Source organism: Podarcis vaucheri (assembly GCF_965113315.1).
Source record: "Podarcis vaucheri genome assembly, chromosome: 15".
Taxonomy (NCBI): domain Eukaryota; kingdom Metazoa; phylum Chordata; class Lepidosauria; order Squamata; family Lacertidae; genus Podarcis; species Podarcis vaucheri.
Window position 1 is genome coordinate 32415421 of NC_138753.1, and position 16151 is coordinate 32431571.

Consider the following 16151-nt stretch of genomic DNA (forward strand, 5'->3'; position numbering starts at 1 on the left):
TGGGAAAACTAGTTGCCCTTTGTACAATATTGTCAATAATTACTTCCTATGAAAGCAAATTCAAGCAGACTTTGATTTTTGATTTTTTTTTTAGAACATACGCCGTGATTTTGTGTTAATCTGCATTTATTTGCGCATTACTGTATGAAGTATGAAGTAATTTCGGAGGGACAGAGCTTTGTCGATTACCAATCAGAACTGCCAAATGAATGAATCAATCAAAACAAAACATAAAAACAGACAAAGAGAAAAACAAACAGCAAAGCAGAAGAGTTATAAGACATGAACTCCAGCACTCAGCTTCAGTTTTCAGAAAGGCAAGCTAGAATGAACAGTTTCTTATGAAAACCCAAAAAAGGAAGAGATGGTACTAACCTCCCTTGTAAGGGAGTTCTGTGTCCTCCATGTGAGGCTCTCTTAGGCATCTGGCTGGCCACTCGAGAACAGTATGTTGGATGATCCTCAGGGTGGCTGACTCTCCCTGGGCCACCCTTCTCTCTAGTTTCTGTATACCGGTATTTATTAGTGAAACACAATATGCTAGAGTTATGTCCCAGCTACAGTAACACACAGTACCAGAATGAAGGCCGACATCTGAAAAAATTACACAGGATATTTTCACAAGAAGAAATAGAACAAGTGTAACCTGCAACAAAATGTGGCAGCATGGAGTGTGCTCCAGTTCAGGATTTCAGTCAGTCATGCCCTTTTCGGGATACTCCATTCCCTAGTTTTCTACCCCTCAAACACTCAGCCAGCATTCCATGCCCGCTGAATGTAGCCGCTCCTCATCAGACTGGGGTCACCCCCACCACCTTTTTAAAATATTTTTTTTTGGGTACTGCTACAGATGTTGAGATTCCCCCAATACGTCCCTTTTGTGGATGGATGGTGCAGTTTAGGCTGTGTAAGAACCCACACTTGAAGCCCTATTAGTATATAGGATTGCAGAACTGAGAAATGCAGACTCTGTTAATAGATCATTTTGATGCAGAAATGTGCACTCGCCACACACACATGATGTCTTCCTGCACTTCAAACAGCAGCAGAAATCAGGGTGCATTTTTGCCCCTTTCATTCTCTGAAAGCTAAATGGGCCTCTTCATTCTATGAAGACTATTGCTTGTATTCTATCCTCTCATGATGATTCTACTGTTTTATAGCAGCACCTTGTGGCACAATAAAAGCATCACACTGTCTTAGAACACTGAAGGAAGGTGTTTGCCTACTTGGGATGGAAGCACAGAGTCCACAGACAGAAACGTCAGCCTCAAGGACCAAAGAACCATTGATTGATTGATTGATTGACTGAACTTTGTTATATCCCACTTTAGGAAGCAGTAAATCTACATACAATCTAAATCAAAGTCTGGGAGAATAGACTTCACAGCAACCTGGATGGTACCAATGAATGCATCAAGTGAGCTCTTTCTGAGGAGCGTGTTCCAAAGCTGCACCACCACCACAGGAAGCTGCCTCACATCGAGTCAGACCATTGGTCCATTTAGCTCAATATAATCAGCACTGACTGGCAGTGGCTCACCAGGGCCTCAGAAAAGAGTCTTTCCCCGCCCTTCCAGAAGATTCTAGAGATTGAACCTGGGACTCTTTGCATGCAGAACATGTGTTGTACCACCAAAACACATGCCCCCCCCCCACGAAAGGCCTTGATTCTCACTTTTCTCCTGCCTAATCCAGCATAGGCCCTGTTATATAGCAAGGTGAAGTGACATGATTCAGTTAGCACCATGAGTGTGGGATAGATGAATGCAGGAACTGATATCTGAAGAGTGTGCTAAGACTTTTTTTGAAATAAATGTTGGTCCTACTCAAACAGTAGGCAGGGCAGGGAGGATAGACACATCATTTGGGCTGGCAATGAGCTAACTTCTAAGGCAGCGGCACCCAGAGTAGGGCTCCAGCAGTGATAAACAGGATTATATGATGAAGGGAGAGCAATCTGAAACAACTTGAGAATTCAAATATAGCCATTTTTGGAAATTAGCACTTCTTTGAATTTTGCGGTTCAGTTCAATAATGCATCCAAGTGGTCCTAACAATGCACATATTTGTGTGAAAATAACATGTACAAAATGCATTATTTTAGGAGAAATTGCTTTGCGAAAATGTGCATAGTAGGTAAAATTGCATACAAATATGTGTATATTAAGATAAATTCACACTGAAATGCTGATGAATTTTTATGAGACCGTTTAACCAAAAAATCACAGATTGATGTGGAAATGTAGAGAACTGGAACTTAAGATTGGGAAACTGAGAAGATAAAAGAAACTGAAATTGACAGATTTGACCATCCCTAATATTAGAGGAGAAAATTTTGGGGATACCCTTGGCATAGGATGTTTGTAGAAGAACACATATTTATTAACATTCACTTGTGTTGTTTGTCCGTGGACTGAAACAGGATGTTCACATGAAATCTGAAGTACTTGTCTTAAGAACTGGTCCTTCTAAGTAACTGTCAGAATTAGCTCTTATGTTGCTCATGTTATTAAACCTCCCAAGAGTAGTTTAGGTTGGATGCTTAAAAAAATCGTTTTTTAAAAAACTTGCTACCACTTCCAGTGGTCTACATGGCTCTCTTGAACTGATGTTAAAGGTAAAGGTAAAGGTACCCCTGCCCGAACGGGCCAGTCTTGACAGACTCTGGGGTTTGTGCGCCCATCTCACATCTATAGGCCGGGGGCCAGCGCTGTCCGGAGACACTTCCGGGTCACGTGGCCAGCGTGACAAAGCTGCATCTGGCGAGCCAGCGCAGCACACGGAACGCCGTTTACCTTCCCGCTGGTAAGCGGTACCTATTTATCTACTTGCACCCGGGGGTGCTTTCGAACTGCTAGGTTGGCAGGCGCTGGGACCGAGCAGCGGGAGCGCACCCCGCCGCGGGGATTCGAACCGCCAACCTTTCGATCGGCAAGCCCTAGGCGCTGAGGCTTTTACCCACAGCGCCACCCGCGTCCCTTGAACTGATGATACTACATAGTAAACTGAATACTTGTCTTGAAAAGGCTGCTTAAACCTGTTTTCTTGACAAATAACCTCACATGCAGCTCCAGCTAGTATGCCATGATAGGGAAAGCTGAATCAGCTAATTTTCTCTTTTTGGTTTATGACGGTTTATTGGGTTTTGGCAATGCGCTGGTGTACAATGGCACATCACTCCAACTTCGCAACTCCCCTGGTACAAGCAACAGAAACAATGTAGGAAGCCTTGCTCCCCAGGAAGCCACTATCCATAGTGAGCAACAAACCATGGCTTCAGCAGAGGCAGACTTTAGTCTTTCAAATTTCCGTGGTGCCCTGTGCAAGGTCAAAATTTAGCAACCTTGCCTCTCACCTTCCATTCTGCTCAATTCACTATGTCATAGTTATGATGCCCTATGGCGCCCTCTAGGCTCAGCACCCAGTGCAGTGGAACCAATTGCACTGCCCTAAATCTGCCTTTGGTTTAAGGCTGGCTAACGACCATGACTTGTTGGGAAGAAACCAGTTGCAACCCAGAGCTTGGACATTACCAGAAAGCACAGGTTCTTTGGTTTCTCTCTTGTACAGTGGTGCCTCGCAAGACGGAAAGAATCCGTTCTGTGATTCTCTTCGTCTAGCGTTTTTTTTCGTCTTGCGAAGCAAGCCCATTGAAGGATTAGCGCTATTAGCGGCTTTTAGAGGCTTTTAGCAGCTTATCTGCTGATTGGATCAGCTGATAAGCGGCTTAGCAGCTTAGAAAAAGGGGGGAAGGGGAAAAAACCAGCAGGAACTCGCAAGACATTGTCGTCTTGCGAAGCAAGCCCATAGGAGATTCGTCTTGCGAAGCACCTCCAAAACGGAAAACTCTTTCGTCTAGCGAGTTTACCGTCTTGCGAGGCATTCGTCTTGCGGGGCACCACTGTACCAGGGAAGGAGGAAAGCAAGAAAAATTGGACAGTGTGTACAACCCACTGCTCAGTCCAATAAGCCATGATAAGTAAGAAATGGTGGTTTATTGTGATGTGCATACCAGGCTACTAACAAGTAGTTAAATGCACAGGAACTTCTGATATAAAAGGAACTGGCAAGCTAAGACATGCCTATATGGCAGGAGAGGATGATAAGTAGCAGACAACAATATGGAGAAAGGATATTCCTTTTGTTTCTGTATTTTGGTCTAAGTCTCTCTTCCCTACTTTCTTGACCTCGTAGGTCAGAAACCAACAGGTAGAACTGAATCATGACAGCAAGAGAAGAGAACCACTTCTCTTTTTTTCTTTCCCATGCTGCTATCTCCGAGGAATCAAGCAAGGCACCAACACAAGGAAACTTTTTGCATGATCCATAACATTTCCCAGGCCATTGCTCACCTTTATTATAGTCCGATGCAAATGTAGACTTTTAAAAGTCAAATGTCCTTTCTTGAACTTACTAGTGACCTTTCTATTTAGATCCTGTTTGTTTGTAGTGTGATGAGAGGGCTGTGATGTTCTAGTGTGCTAATTTTTGAGGAGGTTTGTTTTTTAAGGAATGCTTTCTCTTTTATGCAAGCTGCTCTGGTGACCGCTTTCATTGCGTCCCATAGGAGGGGGTTGTTATAATAATAATAATAATAATAATAATAATAATAATAATAATAATAATAAAAAATTTATTATTTATACCCCACCCATCTGGCTATGTTTGTCTACATTGTTTTCCTTGAAGTAGTTTTGGAGAGATTTTCTGAGACTCTCTCTAATTTGTTTGCTTGTACCGTATTTTTCGCCCTATAGGACGCACTCCCCCCCCCCAAAAAAAATGAAGGGGAAATGTGTGTGCGTCCTATGGGGCGAATGCAGGCTTTCGCTGAAGCCTGGAGAGCGAGAGGGGTCGGTGCGCACCGACCCCTCTCGCTCTCCAGGCTTCAGGAAGCTCTGCGCAACCCTCGGGAGACCCGCTCTGAGGGTTGCACAGAGCTGCCTGCAGTCCCGGGATCAGCGCACTTCTCCCCATCTCCAGCCCCACAAGCTCGGGGGACAGCGGGGAGGCAGAGCGTGCCTTCCCACTGTTCCCCGACCTGGTTCTTCCAGCCCCGCACCTGGGGGGGGATTTTTTTTTTCTTTATTTCCCCCCAAAAAAACTAGGTGTGTCCTATGGGCCGGAGCATCCTGCGGGGCGCAAAATACGGTAGTTAGGATGGGACTGAAGGACCATGAAGGGGTGGTTTGTGTTCCTTCTTCTACGCAACCTTTCTATTTCTGTAAAAGAGTTGGTGGGGATGATTTAATGATTTATTTTCTCAATACTTTTTCATTTTTTTAAAAAAATAGTAACATAATACTATTTAGCTATTGGGGGGTGGGGGTGGAAAAAAGATTAAGAAAAATTATTCAATGAAACCAGTAGTTCCAAGATTCCTCTTTTCTTGTGGGAACAGAAACTCACACTGGGTCAGTTAGACAAGGCTGTTCAAGGGGAGGGTCACCACTGATTCTTCAGCCAGGTTCACCAGGAAGCAATAAAACAGGCAGGATCTGCAAACTGGAATTTTTTAATCAACATTGGAAAAGACCTTTTGCTGAATTTGACTTACTTGTGAGTGCATATAAAAAGTATTTTGGTCATGGAGGACTTTACTGGATAATATAGTGCTATATTAAATGTGCTGTGTGGAACCTTCATTTTAATTCCACTTCTAATTAATGAAAAGCTATGTGCTTTGTGGTGTTAAATGGCTCTAGGAAGAAGCAGTCCATCATTACACCTTTACTGCAGTGTGATGAGGTCAATGGAGTTCTGCAGATTAACTGGCAAGCTGAGTCTGACAGAAAGTCCCCTGTTCATGTGGAATGCCATGGACATGGTGTATCTTGATTTCAATAAGGCTTTTGACAAAGCCCTCCATGATATTCTTGCAGAGAAACTGGTAAAACGTGGGCTGGATGAGGTTACTGTCAGGTGGATTTGAATCTGGTTGACTGACCCAACCCAAAGAGTACTCACTAATGGGTCCTCAACAGGGACAAATGTAAGGTTCCATACTTATGCGGAGATAACCAGCTGCACAAATATAAGATGGGGGACGGGTTGGGACACCTGGTTTGCTAGCAGTACATGCAAAAAGGATTTAGGGGACATAGTAGACCACAAGCTTAACATGAGTGTGATGCACCATATGTGGTGGGATTGTAAAAAGGTAAAAGCTTATTGGGAAATGATATATAACGAATTGAAGAACATGTTGAAAATAGCTTTTGTAAAAAAACCCAGAAGCCTTTCTACTAGGTATTTTAGGCCAAGATATACCAAAGGAAAAGAGGACTTTATTTATGTATGCCACTACAGCAGTGAGAATGTTGATTGCACAAAATTGGAAGACTGGAGAAATACCAACTAAAGAACAATGGCAGGAGAAGCTGATGAACTATGCAGAACTGGCAAAAATAGCAGACAGACTAAGAGAAAAAGACAACAGTGACTTTGAAAAAGAATGGGAACCATTTTTATTATACTTGCAGAAACAAAGAAAGTCTATAGACTCGATGGCAGGATTTAAATAAACATCCACATTATTAGTATTAGAACATGTGTTGAAGATAGAGAAATAATATGGTGTATTCATTGTTATTTTTATGACTTTAGGTTTGATGTTATTGTATAAATATGTTATTAGTAGTTTTTTTCTTTTAGGAGGTAGCAAAGTGGGTGAAAGGAGAAACAAATCGGAAGCAGGAGTTAGGGGAAGCCCAGGAGGGGAGGGAGGGAGGAAGGAATGCATAGTAAATGTTATGAATATGAGATGTATGTGGACTGGGGGAAATTTACGGAGTATTTGGAAAACACATGTGAGGATGGTACAACGCTAGTGTGTTTCAAAGAAGCTTTGTGAAAAATAGGGAATATTACCAGAAGGTAAATAAGAATAGAAATATAAAATATAATGGAAATATTGTAACAAAGGAATGTGAGGATAAGACTCGAACTACGAATGATTGTCAGAGAAGTTGTGGGAGGTCCAAATAAGACAAATTATGTGATATGTAAATGGACATGTGTGGTGTTTTTAATGGAAAACTTTAATAAAAAGCTTTAAGAGATGTATGTAATGAATGAAAAAGGAAAATGAATAAACAAAATTTAAAAAAAACAAAAACAAAACATGAGCATGATGCATCACATGGCGGAGGGAGCAAGCTTGTTGTTAAGTTGTCGGTGAACATATCAGATGACGCAGTGATTCTTCAAACAGCTCTTGTTTATTCATAGGCCAGAACAGAACTGAACTGAAGGGTTCAGCCAGCCTGCTTATATAGAGCTCCACTAGAACGCAACAGTAACCATTTTCTGTAACTAGCCAATCACTGAACATCACTTTCAAACCCTTATTTGCATATGTGGACCTGAGTGAAAACTAGCTACAGTATCCCCCTGCTGGCCCAGGGTGAGAACTTCAGTACATAACACTTGTTTTATCCTGCTCCGGAGACTTAGACTTCAACCAATGGCTTCACATTATAAGAAAGGAGAATCCGACTAAACATCAGGAAGAATTTTCTGGCAGAGCTGTTTGACAGTGAAACAGATTCCCACGGAAGATGGTGAACTTGGAGGCTTTCAAGCAGAGGTTGGATGGCCATTTCTCATGGATGCTTTAGTTGAGATTCCGGTTTTGTAGGGAATTGGACTATATGACTCTTGGGTCCCTTCCAACTCTACAATTCTATTATTCTACATATGGTCAGACTATCACTTTGTCACAGTAACAGTGTTAAACAGAGTCTAAGAATCAGAAGCCCTCCGCACAGCAATCCACTTCTTTGTGCTTTGTGGTTGTTCTGGAAAAGAAGAAGAAGAATTTACTGGAGTGAGGAGTTGATTCCCATTTCTCATTAATAGGGAAAATGCCATCTACAGATGAAATGTAACATTAAGGTAGCACTTGATACACAAAGCCATGGCAAAGAGGAGCCAGAGCAGTCAAGTGAAATTTCATGTGGGTGGGTGGGCCTACTGAAGTTGCATATAGTCAATGAATGCATGCTTCTTATCCTTTGAGTGGATTGTGTACACACCCCTAAATGCGCCATACATTTAAAGCAGTAATATACCACCTTAAATACTCATGGCTTTCCCAAATGATTTATGGGAACTGTAGTTGGTTAGGGGTGCTGAGAGTTGTTAGGAGACCCTTAGTCCCTTCATTGAGCTACAATTTCCTGAGTCGTTTAACAATCAGTCCATTTCTCCATCTAGTCCAGGGGTTAGGCGAGTAGTCAAGATATTATGGACAACAACTCCCAACATCCCCAATTGTAGGCTGTACTGACTAAGGTGTATGGGAGTTATACTCCAGAATATCTGGAGGGCATCAGTTTGCCTGCCCATTATCCTGTTGTTGTTGTTGTTGTTTTTTACAGTAGCCAACTAGATGCTTCTTGGAAACCCAAAAGCAGGAGAAGATGCCTATAGGCCTCTCCTATGGGGTCAGGGGAGAGTCAGCCCTACCATCAGTTAGAGAGAGGTTTGGGGTGTCAGAAAAGGCCAAAAAACTTAGTTATTTAATTCTTTATTTTAGCCTAATTTATTTTCCCCCACACCCCATTTCTTCTTACCTGTTCACATATAATTATAAATAAATTAACAAATTAATGATAATATTTTATACATATATGCCTACATATGCTTACATGTATAGTTGTCCATACTGAAATAATCCTTACTTTTGATACTATTACATTGTCACTTGGGTTCATGTGACTTTGTCTTTTCTTACTTACTGGGGGAATGGCACTATAATCTTTTCAGTGAATGTATGATCCAAAAAACCCCCTGCAGTATTTTACCTCAGCCCAGTACACAGGGACATCACTGCAGAGGATATTCACTGTGGTTCCTAGAGTTGTGCGATCTGCCAGTTCTCCTTGCTTGAAGCTGTAGGACACGTGGTCATCTCCTGAGCCCTTGTAGGAAACAAGGTGAAATTTAGTATATGGGTAGTGCAGATTTTCACTTAGATGTCAAGGTGTCAGCTAAAAAAGCCAATGCAATTCTGGGCCTCATCAATAGGAGTATAGCATCTAGATCAAGGGAAGTAATAGTGCCACTGTATTCTGCTCTGGTCAGACCTCACCTGGAGTACTGTGTCCAGTTCTGGGCACCACAATTCAAGAAGGACACTGACAAACTGGAACGTGTCCAGAGGAGGGCAACCAAAATGGTCAAAGGCCTGGAAACGATGCCTTATGAGGAACGGCTAAGGGAGCTGGGCATGTTTAGCCTGGAGAAGAGGAGGTTAAGGGGTGATATGATAGCCATGTTCAAATATATAAAAGGATGTCACATAGAGGAGGGAGAAAGGTTGTTTTCTGCTGCTCCAGAGAAGCGGACACGGAGCAATGGATCCAAACTACAAGAAAGAAGATTCCACCTAAACATTAGGAAGAACTTCCTGACAGTAAGAGCTGTTTGACAGTGGAATTTGCTGCCAAGGAGTGTGGTGGAGTCTCCTACTTTGGAGGTCTTTAAGCAGAGGCTTGACAACCATATGTCAGGAGTGCTCTGATGGTGTTTCCTGCTTGGCAGGGGGTTGGACTCGATGGCCCTTGTGGTCTCTTCCAACTCTATGATTCTATGATTCTATGATTCTATGTGTCAATGCTCTGGTTCCTTGGTTTTGAGGAATGCTCACAGTGGTGCAGCTAATTTTAGACCTTGTATTTAGTGGTCTTATCCTCCCACCTGCGGTTTAGACAGTCATTTATTTTGCGAAGCATACAATCAACATTTCTCTTCTCTCCCCCCCCATCCAATGCCTGCTATTCCAGCTTTACAACCTCTTCTACATTCCTAAAATGTTAGTGCAAAAAACCCACAAACAAATCTGAGGTTGTTGTTTTTTAGTACAATACTTTGAGCAACTGCAGTTTCATAATTTCAACTCAGTTAAATTATAGCACTAGCAAGAGCACAGGAATAAAATGGGGTTCGCTTCTCCTGGCCTGATGCTTAAAGGCACATTTAGGAACGTTTCATTGTAGTAAACGACTATATCATCTATCTATCTATCATCTATCTATCTATCTATCTATCTATCTATCTATCTATCTATGTAAACATAAGAAAATGAGCATCTGCAATTATGTCCATGACTACCAGGTCATTTTCCGACAATACAGTGCTTTTTAAAATAAGAAGAAAGGAAGGATGCTCTAGTGAACAGTGCCAGGAGGACAGTTGATAATGGGAGGCCTGTTTGCTGCTGCCCCCATTATCTGCCACTCTCTGGGCTTCCAGACCCTCCAAATGTCCCTATTTTCCAGGAACAGTCCTGGATTTACAGAAGCCATCCCAGTTCTGATCCCAGAATGTCCTGCTTTATCCTTAAAGGTAAAGGGACCCCTGACCATTAGGTCCAGTCGCAGACGACTCTGGGGTCGCGGCGCTCATCTCGTTTTATTGGCCGAGGGAGCTGGCGTACATCTTCCAGGTCATGTGGCCAGCATGACTAAGCTGCTTCTGGTGAACCAGAGCAGTGCATGGAAACGCCGTTTACCTTCCTGCCACAGCGGTACCTATTTATCTACTTGCACTTTGACGTGCTTTCGAACTGCTAGGTGGGCAGGAGCAGGGACCGAGCAACGAGAGCTCACCCCATGCGGGGATTCGAACCGCTGACCTGCTGATTGGCAAGTCCTAGGCTCTGTGGTTTAACCCACAGCGCCACCCGCGTCCCTCGCTTTATCCTTAGGACATCCCTATTTTCACCGGAGAAATGTTGGAGGGTATGGAGTTATGCGATCCCTGAACCAAGGAGATAAGTAACTATACAACCTTTAGGAGACATCTAAAGGCAACCCTGTATAGGGAAGGTTTTTTTTTTAATGCTTAATGTTTTATTATAGTTTTATATATGTTGGAAGTTGCCCAGAATGGTTGGGGCAATCCAGCCAGATGGGTGAGGTATAAATAATAAAATTATTATTATTATGATTATGGAATAGGACAACCTGCAGAAATTTTGGAGGGTATGGGCTTCTGCCTCAAGGTCTAATCCTAGCTGCCCTACTGAAGCAGTCAGTTAAGGTTTCTGGTACACTGCACAATCTACATGAAATATAAAGAAAAAATGGGAAAATGGTGCTCTCTGCTACCACATTCTCTCAACTGCAATATTATTTAATAAGTGTTGGGGAGAGATTCTCCACACCCCATATCTTCTTACTTGTTCATCAAAGTGCTCTATTCCTTGGGTGATTTCATGTAGGCTGGGCACATCAACTGAATCCATTGCCACCACTGAGCATTGTTTTCTGTTCTGAATTCGGAAGCCGATCAGACGCTAGGAACAAAGCAGGAAGCAGAAAAGATTTGGGGATAAATTAAGGAATGCCCTCCTCCAAGTGTGCAGCTGGTACTGTGCTTTAAACAGGGGGTGGGAGGCAAGTTCCTTGCTAGAGATTATTAGGAAATGGATTGGAAAGAAAAACTGCTAATATCATAATACCGTTATGCAAGTCTGTTGCTTGTTGCAGTGACGTAGAATGGGGGGGGGGGCGCAGAGGGGCTGTTGTCCCGGGCATAAAATTTGGGGGTGGCATAAAAATTCAAAAGAAAAATAAACCACTTTGAGGTGTGCCTTGTTGTTTTTTAAAAACACACAAAATCAAGTGGTGTCAAGTGGTGTAAAAATTACATGGAATAAATTAACAACAACAACAACAATCAGCCATTGACCCTGTCCCCTCTCTCTGCTGGGAAGACCCTTCCCCACCACCATCGTTGCCCAGCCCTGATAGGAACCATGGGTTAGGGCAGAGCTTTCTAAACTGTGCGTCACAACACATTAGTGTGTCTTGCAAACACTCCCCATTCTCCTCCTGGGGCTGGAAAGGGGTTAGTTTAACATCTGGTTTGCTAGTAAAACCGAATTTCTGTGTCCCGAAATGATGCATGTCTAAAAAGTTTGTCACCAACGTGAAAAGTTTGGAAAGCTCTGGATTAGGGAGAGCCTGGGGCACTGGCAATCCACGCTACGTCCCAGTCTTATTGTAAACTACAACCTCCAGTTTGTAATTAATGTAAGGTTGCCATATGTACGGAATTTCCTGGACATGTGTCCAGGGAAAAATTTTGGATAATCAGCAAAATGTCCTGGATTTATAGCTCAACAACTTTGAGTTTCCATAAAAACTTTTGTGTCCTGAATTTTAGTTCTAGAAATATGGCAACACTAAATTAACACCAAGCCACAATTCTTTGAAAGCAAAACTAAACTCAGCAGAAGTCATCCTCCTGGGAGGAGGAAAATTGAGGAGGCAGCACATGGGCTCAAGGCTTTGTTTGGACTCATAGAAGCGCATCTACATACTGCTAAACCAAGCTTTAGTGTCCCATGTGTACTGGGCTGTGAATTAAGAAAGGCACCATGGGTTCCAGTGTAATGTTGCAGAAGATCCTGTAGGGAAAGAACTCTAAGACTATTCAGTTCAACCACCTGAGATGGTAAAATGTCTTAGAACATTTTGATGTCCACCTAGAACATATTTGACACTTACGTGTTTATAGTCGTAGACAACAGTTGCTGAGGTCGTATTGCTCTGGATATGAAAGGCAGCAACACTTTCCTGGTTGTTCACCATCATAGTTTGCTCAACCACTTCGCCATCTCCTGTACTACTAGTGATTTTGATTATCTACAAAGGAGACAAGTTTCAACAGGGAAATGCTTTTTCTGTGTTCCTGGTACTTTGCATGGTTGATCTCGAAGCACAAATCTGAAGCATTTTAGCTGGGGCTATAGAGTCATATCAAAATAAAGGAGACATGGCAAGAGGGTGTGAGCCTGCTCCCTAGCTCATGCATTTAATAAACACACAAGCACTTTTCAGATTATTAATGTGTGTGTAGCAGTGATGGATTAAATTTTAATCATGAAATAAATGCCGAATTGGAAATCGTAGAGAAGGGAAGTTGTCTGTTCCCCTAATTCCCCCTGTTTCTGTGTACATTACTGAGGTCCAATTAAATGCCTTAACAATGATGAAAGCGTATTTATTATAGAGAGACTTGGTTCTGGTGTTACTATTTCCACCTTCAAATAACTTGTGGAGGGAGGAATAATACTATTCCTTCCACCGTGTCCCTGTGTGCATGGGCAAAGGTTTTTTCCACTTATGCTGCTAGAGATCTTTTAGTTGAAGAAGCTGGGATTTAGGACTTTGGGCTGGGATCTGGCAATTTGTGCACTTAAATCCTAAACTAAACCAAGTCCCAAATAACCCAACAGACCAGGGAGTAGGGAACCTGTGTCCTTCCACATGCTGTTGGATTACATTTCCCATCAGCCTTGACCCTTGGCTATGATGACTGGGGCTGATGGGAGCTGGAATCCAACAACATCTGGAGAGTCACAGGTTCCCCACCCTTGGTCTAAAGATTGCAGAGATAATGGGTTGTATCCTGCTAAATTCTTCTCAGATTGATTTCATTGACATTAATGAACCTAAGTTAGTAATGTTCATTAATTTTAAGGGATCTACTTGGAGTGGGATCAGCACTGGATACAACCCAGTGTATGTGAGACACTTTGAACACTCCAAAACACTTTATGAAATGGTAATATGATGACATCCCAAATGGAAAACTCATATTGAGAGGACGTATACCTCTGAATCTCAAATACAATAAACAAAAGTCATTTGACTTCATGACCTCCTGCTCATCCAAAATCAGACTGGCAGGGTTCATCAGCACCAACACTGGCCCTGCACCTCACCCTATGGAATGAGTGGCTGGTCTGCGAATGTTTAAATTTCCTATAATCTGTCAGAGTGATTCTCCCTTGGACACTAAGGAATTTCAAATGAAGATCAGTAGCTTAGCTGCTGCTGTGGCCAGTGATCAGCCTTACTCTTTTGAATGACACTAGCTTTCTTTTCAGTCTTCTACTCACCTTTTCGGTGTGTTGCTGCGTCATGTAAACGCCAATGAGAATCGCTCCAATAATGATAATGGCCAGAAGCACCAGGATGACAGAGATGAGGATCATTTGCTTCCTGTCCTTAGGCACTCTGGGTATAAACCTGAGGGCCTGGGAAAGAGAGTCAGGGGCTTAGCTGGGAAAGGTCAGACCATTACTCTCTCCACCCACAGATTCCCATCCCTATGGCACTTTCTGAGACAGTGAGCTGCAACACGGTTTAAGCAGGACAGCCGTGGGAGCTTCTTATTTCAAGTAAAGGCTTTTCGTGAGGAAGGTTATATTTTAATACTAAAAAAAGGAACCATTTCTTGAAACATGAATCAAGTAACAGGTCTAGGGAATGCAGAAATCATTGTTTTAATTTCTGTGCCTACCTTAGAATGGTAGGATTTGCAGGATTGTGCCTTGCACATAATTAAATCTTAATAATTGGTGAGTAATTTTAGCTGCAATTCTATGGTCCATGGATCATGCCCAAGGGGCCATAGGATACATCAGAGCTCCTTTTGCAGTCTTGGAGACTGAGACTAGCAGTGGCTTTTCAGTTTTTCAGACAGGATTTTCCCCAGCCCTATCTGGGGACACCAGGGAATTGACCCCAGGACCCTTTGCATGCAAAAATGTGCCCAACCATTGAGCTTTCTTCTGTGCTCCTCAGGGAAGCAAGCTAGTTTAAGAGGGTGCAGACCAGGCTATATAGGACGCGGGTAGCACTGTGATCTAAAGCACTGAGCCTCTTGGGCTTGCCGATCGGAAGGTTGGCGGTTTGGATCCCCGTGATGGAGTGAGCTCCTGTTGCTCTGTCCCAGCTTCTGCCAACCTAGCTGTTTGAAAGCATACCTGTGCAAGTAGATAAATAGGTACTGCTGTGGCAGGAAGGTAATCAGCGTTTCTGTGCGCTGTGGCATCTGCCACGGTGTTCTGTTGCGACAGAAGTGGTTTAGTCATGCTGGCCACATGGCCCGGAAAGCTGTCTTTGGACAAACGCTGGCACCCTCGGCCTGAAAGCGAGATGAGCACCGCAACCCTATAGTTGTCTTTGACTGGACTTAACCATCCAGGGGTCCTTTACCTTTCACCTTTACCTTTTTACATAGGACACACAGATCTGTCATCTTCATGGCTACCCTTCATCCTCCATCAACCGCAACCTGAAGCTGGTGCCTCGTCCTGCCTAATTCTATGGCAGACCGTACTTGGCATTCTGTGTCAGCATCTGTCACTTTTGCTACTGAGTTACTATCAAAATTAGTTCTCTAGGACACCCCAAATACCATTTTCTGCCAAAAAGGTTCCCTGCCCTCCAAAAAAATCTACAGTACTTACTATGGGTTCTGATGACATGTTGACCTGACAGCCGACTTTGGAGTCCATCTCTGCTGCGATGTGAAATGAAAACTACCGTAGCCAGTTCACCTTTATAGGGAGATCTATGGGCAGGATGAGGCCAAAGGTTCCTGACAAACTCGATCATGGGAAATATGATCACCAGTAATTACATCTGACCTGGCATTTGACCTCCTTTAGCTGAAGGGGGAATTTCTATTTGATCAGTATACCATGGAGAGAGCTTTAGAAAGCAGAGCAAACCCCCACCCCCACAAAAACTAGAATTTTCACATTTTTAACAGTGACTTAGCAACTGATTACCCAACATATTGAGGTTCTCTCTTAAATTTGTTAATCAAGGGTTGTAGCCAACTAAGCTATACTCGGAATAGACCTATTGAAATTAATGAACTTAAGTGAGTCATGTCCATTAACTCAGGTAGGTTGGCTGTGAGTAGGACTTGAACTGGATACAGCCCCAATTATTTAACTATAATGGGTTCAGGAAGTCCCTGATGTCTATTGGTAGATGTTGTTGGGCTACAACTCCTGCTGGCATAGCCGATGGTCAGGGATGATACCTCTGGAGGACCACAGGTTCCCCATCCCATCTGAGTGTTTTCCGGGAGATGGGAAGTTGTAAGTTTGATGGGGATTAGGACCTCTAGGAGGAAGGAAGCTGGAATGAAGGGAGACCACAGGGAGGAGAGCTGAAGGGAAGGGATAGTGAGAGTAACCAGAGAGAAGTATGGGTGGAAGAGACAGATCAAGCAGATGAAAATGTCCTCTTCACATATAATGCATGCCAGGAAGAACATTGCTTGTGTGGACTGCTGATGAAGTAGAAACTATAGGCCCAAGGTAGTGCAATGTG

The 16151-nt window shown here is 43.0% G+C and overlaps 1 protein-coding gene and 1 long non-coding RNA gene across 2 annotated transcripts in view; both read right to left on the reverse strand.

Annotated features, from left to right (window-relative positions):
• The window catches only part of LOC309519672, a 363193-nt gene that overhangs the window by 29850 nt on the left and 317192 nt on the right, over positions 1 to 16151 (reverse strand). The window lies entirely within an intron of this gene.
• LOC309519576 (gastrokine-2-like) lies at positions 7618 to 15402 on the reverse strand. Its single transcript, XM_082200717.1, has 6 exons — positions 15275 to 15402; positions 13919 to 14056; positions 12522 to 12659; positions 11189 to 11305; positions 8811 to 8927; positions 7618 to 7802 (listed from the first exon to the last, which is right to left on the reverse strand). The coding sequence occupies exons 1-6, from the start codon at positions 15320 to 15322 to the stop codon at positions 7722 to 7724; spliced, it is 639 nt and encodes a 212-aa protein (XP_082056843.1). The 5' UTR covers positions 15323 to 15402; the 3' UTR covers positions 7618 to 7721.

Bases quoted from the DNA above. Each gene is read 5' to 3' on its own strand.
- LOC309519576 (XM_082200717.1), bottom strand. From the start codon at position 15,322: ATGGACTCCAAAGTCGGCTGTCAGGTCAACATGTCATCAGAACCCATA. The intron at 11,306-12,521 runs GTAAGTGTCAAA...CTTTGTTCCTAG, and splicing joins TTGTCTACGACTATAAACAC to CGTCTGATCGGCTTCCGAAT. The intron at 8,928-11,188 runs GTAAGAAGATAT...GTTTCCTACAAG, and splicing joins TAGAGCACTTTGATGAACAA to GGCTCAGGAGATGACCACGT.